The sequence below is a fragment of the Vigna unguiculata genome, chromosome 8, assembly GCF_037176805.1.
Source record: "Vigna unguiculata cultivar grain cowpea cultivar isolate G323 ecotype 2 chromosome 8, ASM3717680v1, whole genome shotgun sequence".
Lineage (NCBI taxonomy): Eukaryota > Viridiplantae > Streptophyta > Magnoliopsida > Fabales > Fabaceae > Vigna > Vigna unguiculata.
Window position 1 is genome coordinate 37,421,501 of NC_140799.1, and position 15,816 is coordinate 37,437,316.

The 15,816-nt window shown below is 25.7% G+C and overlaps 2 protein-coding genes across 2 annotated transcripts; both read left to right on the top strand.

Annotated features, from left to right (window-relative positions):
• Positions 1-8,441: 8,441 nt before the first annotated feature.
• On the top strand, positions 8,442-10,474 carry LOC114193628 (small ribosomal subunit protein eS26y-like). The gene is made up of 5 exons (XM_028083503.2): positions 8,442-8,559; positions 8,674-8,766; positions 8,864-8,948; positions 9,043-9,176; positions 10,196-10,474. The coding sequence occupies exons 1-5, from the start codon at positions 8,557-8,559 to the stop codon at positions 10,268-10,270; spliced, it is 390 nt and encodes a 129-aa protein (XP_027939304.1). The 5' UTR covers positions 8,442-8,556; the 3' UTR covers positions 10,271-10,474.
• A 2,781-nt stretch (positions 10,475-13,255) lies between these two features.
• On the top strand, positions 13,256-15,317 carry LOC114193452 (small ribosomal subunit protein eS26x-like). Its single transcript, XM_028083260.2, has 5 exons — positions 13,256-13,396; positions 13,499-13,591; positions 13,700-13,784; positions 13,878-14,011; positions 15,047-15,317. The coding sequence occupies exons 1-5, from the start codon at positions 13,394-13,396 to the stop codon at positions 15,119-15,121; spliced, it is 390 nt and encodes a 129-aa protein (XP_027939061.1). The 5' UTR covers positions 13,256-13,393; the 3' UTR covers positions 15,122-15,317.
• Positions 15,318-15,816: the final 499 nt, after the last annotated feature.

Consider the following 15,816-nt stretch of genomic DNA (forward strand, 5'->3'; position numbering starts at 1 on the left):
GGTGAAATTGATAATAAAATTCTAAAATAGAAACACATGTACATATAAATACTTGAATTTTATATCAAAATGAAATACGTATGCACGGATCACTACTAAAGTCAAATGTTGTCATAGTATGTAATATGGTCCCATACAAAAAAAAATATAACATGAATTTGATGTTAACATCTTTAAATAAAAAAAAAATGTAGATAAAAACAAATGTATATTACATTAGAATGAAATGCATATGCACGTGTTGTTGTTAAAATAAAATTTAGGCATGATATTGGTCCTGTATAAAATAAATACAATGTGAAATTGATAATAAAGGTTTTAAATAGAATTATATTAAAATAAGATGTGTATGCACCGTAAGCTGCTAAAGTAAAATGTAGACATATTATATAATATGATCCCATACGAAAATAAAATATAATAAATCTTTCCAATCTTCAATAAATACAAATTCAACCTCCACTGAGTACTAAAAATAATAGTATTAATAAATAAAGAAATAAATTAAAATAAAATAGAACAATTCATTATATTTATAATAACAAATAATAATAATAAAAACAACATTAATAATTGAAGAGAAATATTAAAATGAAATAAAATTATAATATAATAATGTAATGATGAGTATATTGCAAACTAAGGAAGATAATGTAAATATAATTAAAAATATTGACAAAATATAATTCTACAAATAATTTTTTGGACATCATTAAAGAAATTTTAAATATTTAAATAAGTCAACAAATAAATTTTTTAATCCTTTAAATATTTCCAATCCCATTTTAAAATAAATTAATTATTACTTCGGAAATGTTAAATTGATACAAATTTAAAATAGAAATAAAGCTTTATCATTTTAGCAATATGAACAACAACAAAATCATAAAAGTAGTAGTGGAATGGACCCATATTTTTGCAATCAATCCAATTCGAAATAAAAGTGTAAGATAACTTATTACCATATAACACTATGGATATGTTAATCGTGTATATCCTAATTTTACTTGTTACCATATAATACTTCCTTGAACCACAAATTTTGGCAAAATCTTGGAAAGATAGCTTATTCATACAGTAAAATGCTTATTATACAAATAACATTGTAAAATAATATTAAAATTGGCATTGTAAGTAAAATGTAAAAAACATATTCAATACACATTTGATTCAAAATAATAATAACAAAATAGTAAATATTGTTATTTTAAATGCGTAAATTATTTTTGTAATATTATGATTGATATATTGTAAATGTATTCAATATATATGAAATTCAATAAAGCTAAGAAATCTATTATTAAGTTATGAGAATAATAATTTAATTTGTGTACTTATTGATTTCGTTATATTATGTAGAAGGATAAATATATTATTTAAATAATCATTTTGGTTATTGATAATAATAAATTTATATTAGCTAAATTATTCAATATAATTAGTAACAATAATGTGATTAAGTAACTAATATTTAAATATGACATTATAATATTATTACTAAAAATTATCATATTACATGAAATATTTCTTACAAATTTTTTAAAAATTTTGCAAGAAAATACTTTTTTCTACCATTTTTTCTAAGAATTTTAATTGACAGGTAATTCCTTCATGGGTAATAATTTCTTACAAAATTATAAAATTTACAAGTATTTCCTACAAAATTTATTGCAAAAAGTGTTTTATACAAAATATTTTGCAAAAAAATTGGTAGAAATTTCTTGTAATTTTTTTTTCAAAACAAAATTTGTAAGTATTTCTTACGGAAAGATTTTCAAAACAAAATTGTTAGAAAATATGAGTTTTTCTGGTAGTGTATGTTTTTGTTATAGTACTTGTTAGTTATTTGTTATATTTAAATATATATGTGTTAATTGAAAATAATCAGTTTATGTTAGGAAAAATATATTTTCTATAATTAACATGAAATAATATATTTTTGTTAGTTATTTTTATATTTAAATATAAATTTGTTTTAATTTAAAATAATCAATTTATATTAGGAAAAATATATTTCGTATAATTAACATGAAATGATATATTATTGTTAGTTATTTTGTATTGTATAATTGATAATTAATTTTTAATGTTTGACAACACTTAACTATTAATTATTCTAATTAATTATTAATATAATTCATATTTCACACAGCTTAAATACGCTTAATGAAGTAAATTTATTTTACAGTGGTCAAATCATTACTACATTTTTAGAATCAATAAGAATGGTTTGATTTTGGCGGCAAACAATATTTATTAGGTGTCTTTTTAATACCTATGTAGTTTGATTTCGTGGAGACACTTTTAGATTTTGTGAATCAATTTCCTAATACTATACTCAATATGTCTATTAACTTGGTTCAATATGTCTATTAATTTGGTTCACTGGTAGTCTAATATTTTGTGTTAATTTGTTTACTATAGGTAGGTTATTTCATTGAAGTAGTTTTTTTTTTTCGTTCAATTATAAAGTATTGTGAAATTAATTGAAATTAATTATAAATAGTTATTCTCATGATAAAGTATGGTCAAATCAATTATAAATCTTTCTATTCAAATTTGACGTTATTTATTATGAAGTGTGACTATGATTAACTATAATAAACTTATTTTACTTTCAATGCTTAAATTATATTTCTGTGATATTATGATCGATTTAATAGTTATAAAAATAATAATTTACCTTATATAAGATTAACTATTATAGAAAAATTCCATTAATAAAACAAATGTATTATACAGTTATTAAAATGATTATTAGGTATAATTATAAAATGTATAATATTACTTATTATAGAGATATCAATTAATTAAAGAATTTAAAAAGAACATTTTTAATTATTATTTAAATTAAATAGTCATTTATCTTCTATAATATTACTTATTATAGAAAGGTCAATTAATAAGAGAGATGTACTTTACATTTAATAGCACATTTATTATAAATAATAATAAAATGAATAATTATATACAATATTTAAATGAATTGTATGTTTTTTTGTTATCGTTGTAGTTAATCGAATGTATCTAGTGCAATATGATCCCGTAGGCAACATATGATAAGTTGTTTTTTTTTTTTTGAAATTCTATTGCGATTCCATTATAAACAATAATAATAGACCCTTTGTTTTACTTTGTTGTATTAAATTTATTGTATTTATTTGTAGTTATATAAGATACTGGTTTTAGTTTTTTTCAACTGAATTTATTTCTTTTAATTTGTAATAAGAAAATTGATATAAAAATAATAACAATAATAATAATAACAATAACTTATATAATATGAAAGTTTTAAAGATATAGAAGATTTTGAACATAAATATTTACAATAACAAAAATCGAAATTCACAAACTCAATATTTTACAACGAAATATAACAAACACTTAAGTGTAGAACAAAAACATAGCTATGTAACGAACTCCCCTCCACAGTAACATTACAAATACAACAACAAATCCAACAACCATAGTGTTTAAACATAACATCCATTACCTGCAATAATCTCAACCCAAAAACTAAGAATGGCAAAAATGTATAGGTATATTTGAAGATGAAGAAACAAAAAAGATAAGTTCTTTGAAAAAAATAATAACCTTGAGGATCGTGAGGATTGTGGTTAACCAAATAACCATCTGATGCACCCAAGCTCTAATATAAGAGATAGAAGGTAAAGACAAAATCAATATTTGACAAATTATGGAATGACCAAAAACCAAAAAACACAAAATTACCATGAACCCAAAGTAGAAGAAGACCACGAAGAAAAAGAAAGAAAACTCAATGTAGATTCATCGCAAAAGAAGTAAAAAAAACACTTAATGAGCACTAACCTTAAGGTCGAAGGGTTTTCTTCCGATAATGTAGATTTGTCGTTTTATCGAGGAAGAAGAAATAGAAGAAGAATGAAAATATATTTTTTGGGAGAAGAAGAAGAAAATCAATTGTCTGTCAATTAATACGTCAATCAATATTTTAATCAAGCATTAAATATGGAATCATTTAAAGATTTGATCAGCCATTAGAGGAAGAAGCGGGAAAACTTAAATGCACACTTACAAGCATATTTTTTCAACATGGGAGCATGAAACAACAAAGAAAAACATAAAGACAATGACATATATGGATGGATTCCTGCACCCAAAAACCACTTCTTCAAACCATGTTCATCAAATAAATTTTCTTTCTATCAACAACAGTGTTCATCAAATACTACAAGCATATAAAAAACATGTTTAGTTTAAGATTCATTAGAACAAACAAAACTAACCTCGCAATTAGTTTCTCCCATTTGTCGAATCCAACATTCTTCAAGTTGGAAACAGTCACACATCCTTCAGACCCAGTGGTGGTCTTTATGTGATGAACACAACTTTGATCCCAAGAGCCAACAGTTTGTTGTAGAGTTTAAGAGTCTCAAGCACTACAAATGCCTGACCATAAGAAACCCAAATCTTGCAAAGGACTTTAAATCCTTATCCTCAAGCCTTATCTCTCCAAACCTGAAAAAAATCAAAACTGAAAAATGTTAAATCCAACCACTAACAATCAATATAAAAGTTCATAAAAAAGAAGAAGAAAGAAAAGCATTTGAAGCATAAAAAGAAAAGAAAAGAAAAACTACAAATTGAATCTTTTTTAATCTGCTTTTACAAAGGGCCTTAGATCCTTATCATTGAGTCTTGTTTTGTTCAATGTCAAAGCACTTCAATCTAAAAAAACCAAACCTTTCATGAAGAACAATAAACACCAAGTAAAAAAAATTAACAAAGTACAAATAAAAAGAAAGAAAAAGAAGAAGAAGAACAACAACAACAAAAAGTAACCTTGACGAAGCAAAGGTTATGTTTTGATTGAAGAACAATAAATATGAAGTTAAAAAAATGTAACTTCGTATGAAGAAGGAGAATAAAACAAATTGACGAAGCAAATGGTTCAAAACAGATGTTATCTGTTGACAGCTAACGTCAATCACTAATTACTTCAAGCAGTAAAACCCAATAACATCAAAAAGAACAAAATATGTTCAACAGTTTCTAAAAACAAAAATATCAACCTTTTCTTCGACACAAAAAACATTGGAAAAATTATATCTTTGACCTTTACAATAAAAAAGAAGCAAACATAAATTAACAGAGTAAGAAGAAGAACAAAAAAAAATACAAATAAAATAAAAAATTAAGTATGCCAACAACAACTTCTGTCAACCTTCAACAACAACAATCACAAAAAAATAAAAAAGACGAACAAAAAAATTAAAAACATAAGCTGCTATGAAGAAGAACAAAGAAGAAGCATTAAAAAAATACCCACGACCCAAAAAAGAAGAAAGAAATAGAACAATAAATTACCTACACCAACCAAAACTTCTATGAACCTTCAATAACAACAATCAGCCAAAACAAATAAACAGCCAAAAAAAAAACACTTACGTTGGTATGAAGAAAAGAAAGAAGAAGCAATAAACTTGAAGAAGAAGAAAGAAAGCAAAAGAAGAAGAGGAAGAAAGATAACAGAAGAAGAAAAAAATCAAATACCTCGAACAACTGTAATGCCTTGAAGAAGACGGCTCCGACTGTCAGCAAACATCAGTCACCATGTGTCAATTAGTTACGATGTTTATCTCAGTAAATTACCTACACTAAGAATTTCTTAGAGATATAGTATGAGTTCGTTTAGTTTGTAACCCGACTTCACAAATTGATAGGTTAGTGAATTTTGTTTTTTCAATTTATTTTGCAATCAAAATGAATTGTTTCTACTAAATATTTTATGGATAATAATATTTTAATTCATTTTTTTATTTATTTTAACTTATTATTTCAATTATTTTAGATCATTATATCACTAAAAAAATCAAAATAAATTATTTAAGGATGATCGTAATGATGATTAAAAGCGTGTCAAAAATATTAAAGTATCATTATTCTTATTTTATCATAATACAATATAAATACACACTTTTTATTATTTAATATTATTATAATGATTATAATCGAAAATTAAAGTGTAAATTTACATAATTTTCCAAATGACAGAGAAACTGATCAAAAGTTATTGTTGATGGAATCATTCCATGTTCAATCTTGTTTAAATTATTTTAATCCACGTCTTAAATAAGTTAGATTTATTTTTACAAACATTAAAAAAATGAATATTTTTCGATTGACGATGAATCAAGTTGATTCACAAGTTGAAATCTTTTTGACAATACTACATCTAAAATGCTTTCTTGTTATTTTTTTTTTCTAAAAACAAAATTAAATTATTTTCTTATTTGTAAAATTTTAACACAACGTTTTCAATCATATAACTAAATAATAAGGGTGAAAAAATGGACCAAAGATGTCTATTTGATCATTTTAATCATTGATTTATATAAAATGAATTAGACTCAACTGATATGTCATTTTTATTTATTTATTTATATTTTAAATTTTTATTTTTAATATTTGTTTATATATTCATATAAATGAATATAAAAATTATATTTAATCATATAAAATATTTTCTAAACTTTTAATTGATTAGTTAATAATTTTAGTTAAATAAATTAAAATAAAAATTATATTTTACATGTTAAATTATTTTATTATAAATAATATTTGGAACTTAATTTTTAAATGTTAATTATTTAAATTATAATATTATCATACCTTTTCAGTTTTGCAAAAAATAATATAGAAAATTTAGTATTAGGTCAACAAACTATGGATCTAATTTAGTATTAGATCCATATTTTGATTCGTCAAAATAACGAGTCGGATAAATCACGCTGAAATAAGTTGTGAGTTGAAATTTTTAACCCGACCTATCCCATTTTATATGGACTGAGAGGATGACTCATTGGATTGAATTCATCTTGCCATCTACTAAATAATTTGTAACTTTTTTTTTCAATATAAAAGTACTTAATTTTTAATTTTCATAAAACTTAACTTTAGTTATCTAAACTAAAATTATAAACTTCTAAGTCCTTATTCATTTTAATTTTATCATAGGGTTGCGTTGCGTTGAGGTAGTATTACTAAACACAATTTAGATAATATTGTAGTTATTTCTAAATTCAGGATGACGTCATTTTTAAAGAAAATATTCGGTATTTAAAACTGTACAACACGTTACGGTTTATTTTATTTTATTTTTTACCCGAAATAGTTTTTATGTATGACTTTTTATTGTTTTATTTAAAAACCGTCTGCTATATACACACTGAATTTTAAAGAAATCCACTCTTTTTGTAATTTAAACTAAGAATTTGTCGCATAACAATAGAAACTTTTGTGAAAAAAAATTCATAAATAATAGTGCTCATCACAGATATATAATTGCAATAAAATATATACAATTAAGCTCTATAAAATTATTTCTATAATTTGTTAAAAAGCAAGTTGGAAAGCCTTCTATAACTAATAAATGGTCCAAAGTAAAATTCTAATAGATATTTTATTTTACTAATTATTTTTAAATCAATAAGCCTAATACTAGTTTTGGTAATTAAATAAAAAATACTCTTTTAAAAATTAAAATGACGAAAATTATATTCACAATTATTATCATGATTTAAATTTATTTTTTGTGCAAAAGGAACCGGTGAATCTTCTTTAGTCGTTTAATAAACAATAAAAACCACACAGATCACGATTAATATAATCACGCCGAGATAAATAAAAAAATGTTAATAACAAAATTTAATTTTTCAATAAATAGTAACATCCATCAATGATAGAATATAAATTTAAAAATACTTAACTTATATAAAGAAAAATGTACCATCTAAAGTTTTTAATAAATGATTTCACAAATTCTTGAGAATTATTGTTCCTCTATCAAAAGAATAAGTGCAAAGGATCTTTATGTTAATAACATATTTTTTCTTCATTAAATATAGAAACATTATGAATTATTGCATAAATATTACAGTCTAATAATAAAGTATTATTGATTCAATGTTAAATTGATTTTTTAAATTACAACTTAATGAATAATTTGTCACATAAAATTCAATAAATATTTCTATATATTTAAATATTAAACCAGCCTTTTTTGGTTAATGATTATAATTAAATTACTTTAAACTTTCAAAGCAGATAGTAAGTTTAAAAAATTAAGCTTTTAAATTATATTCATATCTCCTATAATTTAAAAATAAACATTCGACTTTGTTATGCTTTTAAATAAAACAATAATTTCATTTTTTTTTTGTTAAATAGTATAGTGACTTTAAACTTAAATAAATAAATAAATTTTGAAATTTAAAATAAATAATTTTCATAAAATTCTAATACAGACATCTATTTGTTACGTTCTAAAACTTTATTTCATAAATTTCATACTTGAATGATGTTTTACTGAATATAATATTTTTAAATTAAAATATAAAAAGGCGAAAGTCTTTTTATTAAAATTAAAAAAATGAAGTGGGCTGCATATATAAAATTACAAAATAAAAAAATTAACCCAATTAGAAAATGGCATATATAAAACACACTATTCTGAACCTTTCACTCTAGTCGCACTGAGAAACCCTAGAGAGGAACTTGCCGGAACTCCCCACCATGGTTAGAGATCTGTTTTTTCTCCCTATTCTCTTCAATTTTTGTCTTCAATTTGATCGAAACCTTCTTTTTTCTTCTCTCTTTTCTCATTGTTCGATCAATTTTTTTTTTCTGCAGACGTTCAAGCGCAGGAATGGAGGTCGCAACAAGCACGGTCGCGGCCACGTCAAATTCATTCGGTGTTCCAACTGCGGCAAATGCTGCCCTAAGGTTTTTTATTTCTCTTTTCTCACTAAGATTCCAAGTTCCAATCCCATACGTTTCGATGGTTAAATTTTTTTCTTTTTCTGAAAAATAATAAAAATAGGACAAGGCAATCAAGAGGTTTCTCGTGAGGAACATTGTTGAGCAGGCTGCAGTCAGAGATGTGCAAGAGGCTTGTGTCTATGAGCGTAATAATAAACTTCTATACCTTCTATTGTTTCCTTTTTGTGAAAATTTCATATTTTTGTTATTTATTTTACTTTTCATTGTTATTACGTGTAGAATACACGCTTCCCAAGTTGTATGTGAAGATGCAGTACTGTGTTTCGTGTGCTATCCACTCTCATGTGGTTAGGGTTCGATCCCGCACTGACAGGAGGAAGCGTGAGCCTCCACAGCGATTCATCAGGCGCAGGGTAACTATATATAGTTTTTCTGTTTTCTCCGTTTCCATTCTGTTGTGTTTAATATAATCTGTTATTGTTTGGTTGTGTTTTCGCCTGAATTAAGGATAGTTGTGATAAATTTGTGTACTGTCTGGTGTTTCATGACTTGAATTTTTAGAATAATGAAGATTTTCACTAGGAGAAGATACAACTTGGTTTTGTGTACAGATTCAGTCTTTTGATTGCATTTCTTTTGTTTATCGTGTTGATTTTATAAAAATGCTTTTTATGTTAAAAATACTCTCTTGCTTATTTCTAATATAAAAAGTATTTTGCTTATTTTGTGCTACCTTGATGGGGTTGAATGTTACCCTTCACATCCCCTGTTTGGTCATATCAATATTGGAGTAAGTAGTCAATTGTATTCTTGAGCTATCACCCTCCCAATAATCTGTTCATTAAAGTTGAAAATATTAATCAAGGATTTCTAGAAGTATTTGGAATAATAGTTAGTATTCAAATTTGAATAAGCCTTCAGATTAGGTATTCATTTCGTTCATATACATCCAACTAAGACTAAAATGTTGGATATTCAGTACTTCTGGATTATATAATTACTCTCATCATTTTAGGGCTTACATAGGAGGGTAATATTTTAGGACCAAAATTTGTGGTTTATTCTTGATATTGTGGATGGAGAGTTTGGCAATACTTGAAGAATCTGTCATTTGAACCTCTATATATCGGACTATATTTTGTTTACTTTTATATTTGAGCTGTCTGATCCAAAACACATTATACATATTTGTATCTATTTTGGTGATAAATTGATGGATACATGCGCTCATACATATCAACGAGTTATTTAACTTTGAAAAGGAAAATATAATCTCTCTTTTTAATGTACAAAGGGATTTAGTTGCATAAAACTGGCTATTTGGATCTGAGGTTTTTGTTCATGACTGATTAATATTTATTTTGTATTATGAATTAATGTGAAACATTCTCTTGTTGGATTGTTTTTGATGAGTTTGTTTGTACTTTGCCAGGATGATGCACCAAGGCCTGGTCAGCCTGGTCAAGCTCCTCGTCCTCCCGTTGCAGGAGCTCCTATCCGATCCTAAGAGCAACCTATGAAAAGGTCTTGATGTTTTTGCTGAACTAAATTATAAGAAAAATTTCTTTGTGGCTTAATTTGAGAATCAGTTTTGTGGAGGGATATTTTGTTTTAAATATTTGCTCTTTGGATATTATATTTCTGGTTATAACTTCGCCGCTTTTATGATAGTGAAACCTGATATATATGATGACTTTCAGTAATTTGAACATGGTATCTGCCTTTATATTGCTTTAAGGATGGTAGCAAGAATTTGAGAGTGATGTAGGTATTTGCTTCAAAGATTTAAACTGATTTGGATTTGGAATAATGAATTGGAGGAAGACGTCAATATTCCTATCCCTCATTAATTTACTCCATTGTGCATATATATATATATATATATATGTATATATATTTATTTATGTTTCTTTTATCTATATTTTAAAAATATAATATCCAAAATAACAATTTACGAAAGACATATTTTCTTTTCAGTTATTTATTTAGTAAGATAAAAAGTCTTTGTATATTTAAAACATTTTACTTATTAACTATGCCCTTTAATAGCGGCAAAAAGAGTCATTTTAACTTATCACTAACCATGAATTTAGTTAAAACTGAGTTCGTTCAGTTTGTAACCCGACTAATTAATAGGTAAGTGAATTTTGTTATTTCAACTTATTTTGCAATCAAAATGAATTGTTTCTACTTATTATTTTATTATACTACAATCGTATTATACACTTTTTTTATTAAATATTATTATAAAGATTATAACCGAAAATGAAAGTGTAAACTTACACATCTTTGACAATTAACAAAAAAACTGATGAAAAGTTATTGCGGATGGAGTCAATGCACCTTCACTCTTGTTTGAATTATTTCAATATACATACTAAGGAAGCTGAATTTACTTTGGCAAACATTTAAAAAAAAAACTGAATATACTTTAAATTTACCATGATTTAGTTGACTCGCATATTGAAATTATTCGACAATAGGCAATTTAAAATGCTTTTTCATTGTTTTCTTCTAAAATTAAAATTAAATTATTCTTTCATTTGTAAATTTGTAACACAACGTTTTCAAACACATAATTAAATAACGGGAGTCACAAAACGAACTAACCAAGACCCACGCAGTCGTTGATCCGTTACAAAATTAGTCGGAATGGGCTGACCCACAACCTTTACTTTTTTATTTATATTTTAATCATTCTATTTTGTTTTTAATTTTTTAACTTTTTTATTTTCAAATTTTATTTACATATACATATAAGAGAATATGAAAAGTATATTTTATCATATAAAATAATTTCTAAATTTTTAATTGACTAGTTAATATTTTTAAGTTGGTTTAATTAGTTGGATAATACCCACTTTCATTTAGATGTGTCAATTTGGAACCTGTTTTTAAAAAAATGTCAATTGAGTCCGAATTTTTGAAAAAGTGTCTCAATTAAATCATTTTTAGCAAAAAATTATTAACACGGTTAATGGTATTGATATTTAAAATGACTTATGACTTACAAAATTAAGTATTGATATCTATATCAAAATTCAGTGGTAAAAGTCATGAATTAAGTTAACGGTCTTAGTAATTTTTGTCTGGACCTAATTAAGACACTTTTTCAAAAGTTATGACTAGATTGACACATTTTTAAAAACGAATACCACATTGATACATCCTTTTGAAAATGGATAGCATTCGACTAATTAAACCTCCAAAGTTATATAAATTAAAATAATTATTATATTTAAATGTTAAATTATCCTATTATAGTTAATATTCAGAACTTAATTTATAAATGAGAGAGATTTAAATTATAATACTATTATACCATTTCAGTTTTGCAAAATATAATATAGAAAAATTAATACCCACATTTCTTTTACTACTTATTTTTAAATCAATAAGCCTAATACTAGTTTTGGTAATTAAATAAAAAATTACTCTTTTAAAAATTAAAATTACGAAAACTATATTCGCAGCTATTATCATGATTTAATTTTTTTTTTTTTGCCAAAAGTAACCGGTGAAGCTTCTTTAATCGTTTGATAAACAATAAAAACCTCATAAATCACGATTAATATCATCACGCCGAGATTAATCAAAAAAATGTTAATAACAAAATTCAATTTTTCAATAAATAATAATAGACATCAATAATAGAATATAAAATTAAAAATAATGAAATGCTTAACTTATATAGATAAGTTATGTATACAAGTGATGGTTTGAAAAATATAACATGTAAAGTTTTTAATAAAGGATTTCACAAATTCATGAGAATTATTACTCCTCTATCAAAAGAATAAGTACAAAGGATCTTTACGTTAATAACATATTTTTTCTTCACTAAATATAAAAACAATATGAATTATTGCATAAATATTACAGTCTAATAAAGTATTATTGATTCAATGTTAAATTGATTTTTTAAATTACAACTTAATGAATAATTTGTCACATAAATTCAATAACTGTTTCTATATATTTAAATATTAAACCAGCCTTTTTTTTGTTAATGATTATTATTAAATTACTTTAAACTTTGAAAACAGATAGTAATTTTAAAAAATTACGCTTTTAAATTATATTCATATCTCCTATAATTTAAAGATAAACATTCGACTTTGTTATGCTTTTAAATAAAACAATAATATCATTTTTCTTTTTTTTTATAAATAATATACTGACTTTAAACTTAAATAAATAAATAAATTTTGAAATTTAAAATCAATAATTTTCATAAAATTCTAATACAGACATCTATTTGGTACGTTCTAAAACTTTATTTCATAAATTCCATATTTTAATTCAATGAAGTTTTACTCAATATAATATTTTTAAATTAAAATATAAAAAGGCGAAATCTTTTATTAAAATTAAAAAAATGAAGTGGGCTGCATATAAAAATTACAAAATAAAAAAATTAAACCCAATTAGAAACTGTTATAGAAGGTGGTTTCTTAAAAATAGAAGAAATAAGGTGGTTTACCTGTGCAGTAACAAGTGCAGTTTTACAATTAAAAGTAACCTAATTAGAAATAGAGTCCCATATAAAATACGCTGGTCTGAGCTTTCCCTATAGCCGCAGCAGCAGCACCCCACAGAAACCCTAGAGGAATTTGCAGAAACATCCACCATGGTTAGAGATCCGTTCTTTCTCCCTACCTTCTGCAATTTGATCGAAACCCTTCTTTTCCCTTTTCTCTTTTCTCATTCTTCGATCGATCTTTTTTCTCTGCAGACGTTCAAGCGTAGGAACGGAGGACGCAACAAGCACGGTCGCGGCCACGTCAAATTCATTCGTTGCTCCAACTGCGGCAAATGCTGCCCTAAGGTTTTTATTTCACTCTCCTGACTTTCTGCTTTCCAATTTCCAATTCCATTCGTTTCGATGACGATGATTATTTTTTTTTTCTGGAAAATAAAAAAATAATAAAATTAGGATAAGGCAATCAAGAGGTTTCTCGTGAGGAACATTGTTGAGCAAGCTGCAGTCAGAGATGTGCAGGAGGCTTGTGTCTATGAGCGTAATAATAAAACTCTTAGCTTCTATTGTTTCATTGTTGTGAAAATTTCATGTTTTTGTTATTTATTTTACTTTCCATTGTTATTACGTGTAGAATACACGCTTCCCAAACTGTATGTGAAGATGCAGTACTGTGTTTCGTGTGCTATCCACTCTCATGTTGTTCGGGTTCGATCCCGCACTGACAGGAGAAAGCGTGAGCCTCCACAGCGATTCATCAGGCGCAGGGTAAATATATAATTATTTTTTCTGTTTTTCCCGTTTCCATTCTGCTCTGTTCAATATATTTTGTTTTAATGTTGTTGTGTTTTCGCCTGAATTAAGGATAGTTTGGATAAACTTGTGTCTGGTGTTTCATGACTTGAATTTTTAGAAAAATGAAGTTTTTCATTAGCAGCAGATACAACTTGGTTTTGCGTACAGATTGAGTCTTTTGATTGAATTCCCTTTGTTCATCGTGTTGATTTTATAAAAATGTTTTTATGTTAAAAATACTCTCTTCCTTATTTCTTATTTCTAATATAAAAAGTATTTTGCTTATTTTGTGCTACCTTGATGGGGTTGAATGTTACCTTTCACATCCCCCGTTTGGTCATATCAATATTGGAGTAAGTAGTCAATTGTATTCTTGAGCTATCACCCTCCTAATAACCTGTTCATTAAAGTTGAAAGTATTAATCAATGATTTCTAGAAGTATTTGAAATAATAGTTAGTATTCAAATTTGAATAAGCCTTAAGATTATGTATTCATTTCGTCGATATACATCCATTTAAGACTAAAGTGTTGGATATTCAGTACTTCTGGATTGTATAATTAATCTCATCATTTTAGGGCTTACTTAGGAGGGTAATATTGTAGGACCAAAATTTGTGGTTTATTCTTGATATTGTGGTTGGAGAGTTTGGCAATACTTAAAGCATCTGTCATTTGAACCTCATTATATCAGACTATATTTTGTTTACTTTTATAGTTGAGCTGTCTGGTCGAAAACTCATTATACATATTTGTATCTACTTTTATCTCTATTTTGGTGTGAAATTGATGGATACATGCGCACATACATATCTACTAGTTTAGTTAACTTTTAAAAGGAAAATCTATTCTCTCCTTTGAATGTACAAAGGGATTTAGTTGCATAAAACTTTCTATTTGGATGTGAGATTGTTGTTCATGACTGACTAATATTTATTTTGTATTATGAATTAATGTGAGACATGATCTTGTTGGATTGTTCTTGATGATTGTCTTTGTACTTTGCCAGGATGATGCACCAAGGCCTGGTCAGCCTGGTCAAGCACCTCGTCCTCCCGTTGCAGGAGCTCCTGCTCGAACCTAAGAGCATATCCTAAGAAAAAGTCTTGATGTTTTTTTTTGCTGAAAATTCTTTTTGAAAATGAATTTTGTGGATGGATATTTTGTTTTAATTATCTGCTTTAATCGTTGGATAATGTTTTTCTGGTTATAACTGCTTGACTTTTATGATAATGGAACCTGATATATATATGATGTCTTTCAGTTATTTGAATTTGATATATCCGGTTATACGTGATTAGGTTTTTATACGATAAATTTAGGAATTTGATAATTCCGGCAACTTGGTAAGGAATGCTCCCGTTAAGTTTTCATTTAAAACGGATGTTATATCATGGAAGTGGTAACTGATATATAATACGATAACCTAAAGTGTTTTGGAAAAGAATATCTCCCGTTAAGTTTTTCTCTACTTTGAGTGTTTGTATCATACAAGTTGAACATGATATATACGGACTTTCTGTAATTTAAAATTCACATCTTTGGTTATGTATTTTTCGGAAACAAATCTTTTTAGTTTCTTAATATTGTCTCCTGTTTGTTGTATATTCACTGAATTTTAATTCTTTGGAAATGTTTCAAGGTTTGGATGATATAGGATTGATCTGTTTGTATATTTTTAGCTTTGAATTTGTTTTTATTTAATTTAACTCAAGTCTTTTATATTACTTTAATTTATTTGAAAAGATCACATCTGTTTTGTTTATATTGAAATTGGGC

Bases quoted from the DNA above. Each gene is read 5' to 3' on its own strand.
- LOC114193628 (XM_028083503.2), top strand. The intron at 8,949-9,042 runs GTAATAATAAAC...TATTACGTGTAG, and splicing joins AGAGGCTTGTGTCTATGAGC to AATACACGCTTCCCAAGTTG. The intron at 9,177-10,195 runs GTAACTATATAT...GTACTTTGCCAG, and splicing joins AGCGATTCATCAGGCGCAGG to GATGATGCACCAAGGCCTGG.
- LOC114193452 (XM_028083260.2), top strand. The intron at 13,592-13,699 runs GTTTTTATTTCA...TAATAAAATTAG, and splicing joins GCGGCAAATGCTGCCCTAAG to GATAAGGCAATCAAGAGGTT. The intron at 13,785-13,877 runs GTAATAATAAAA...TATTACGTGTAG, and splicing joins GGAGGCTTGTGTCTATGAGC to AATACACGCTTCCCAAACTG.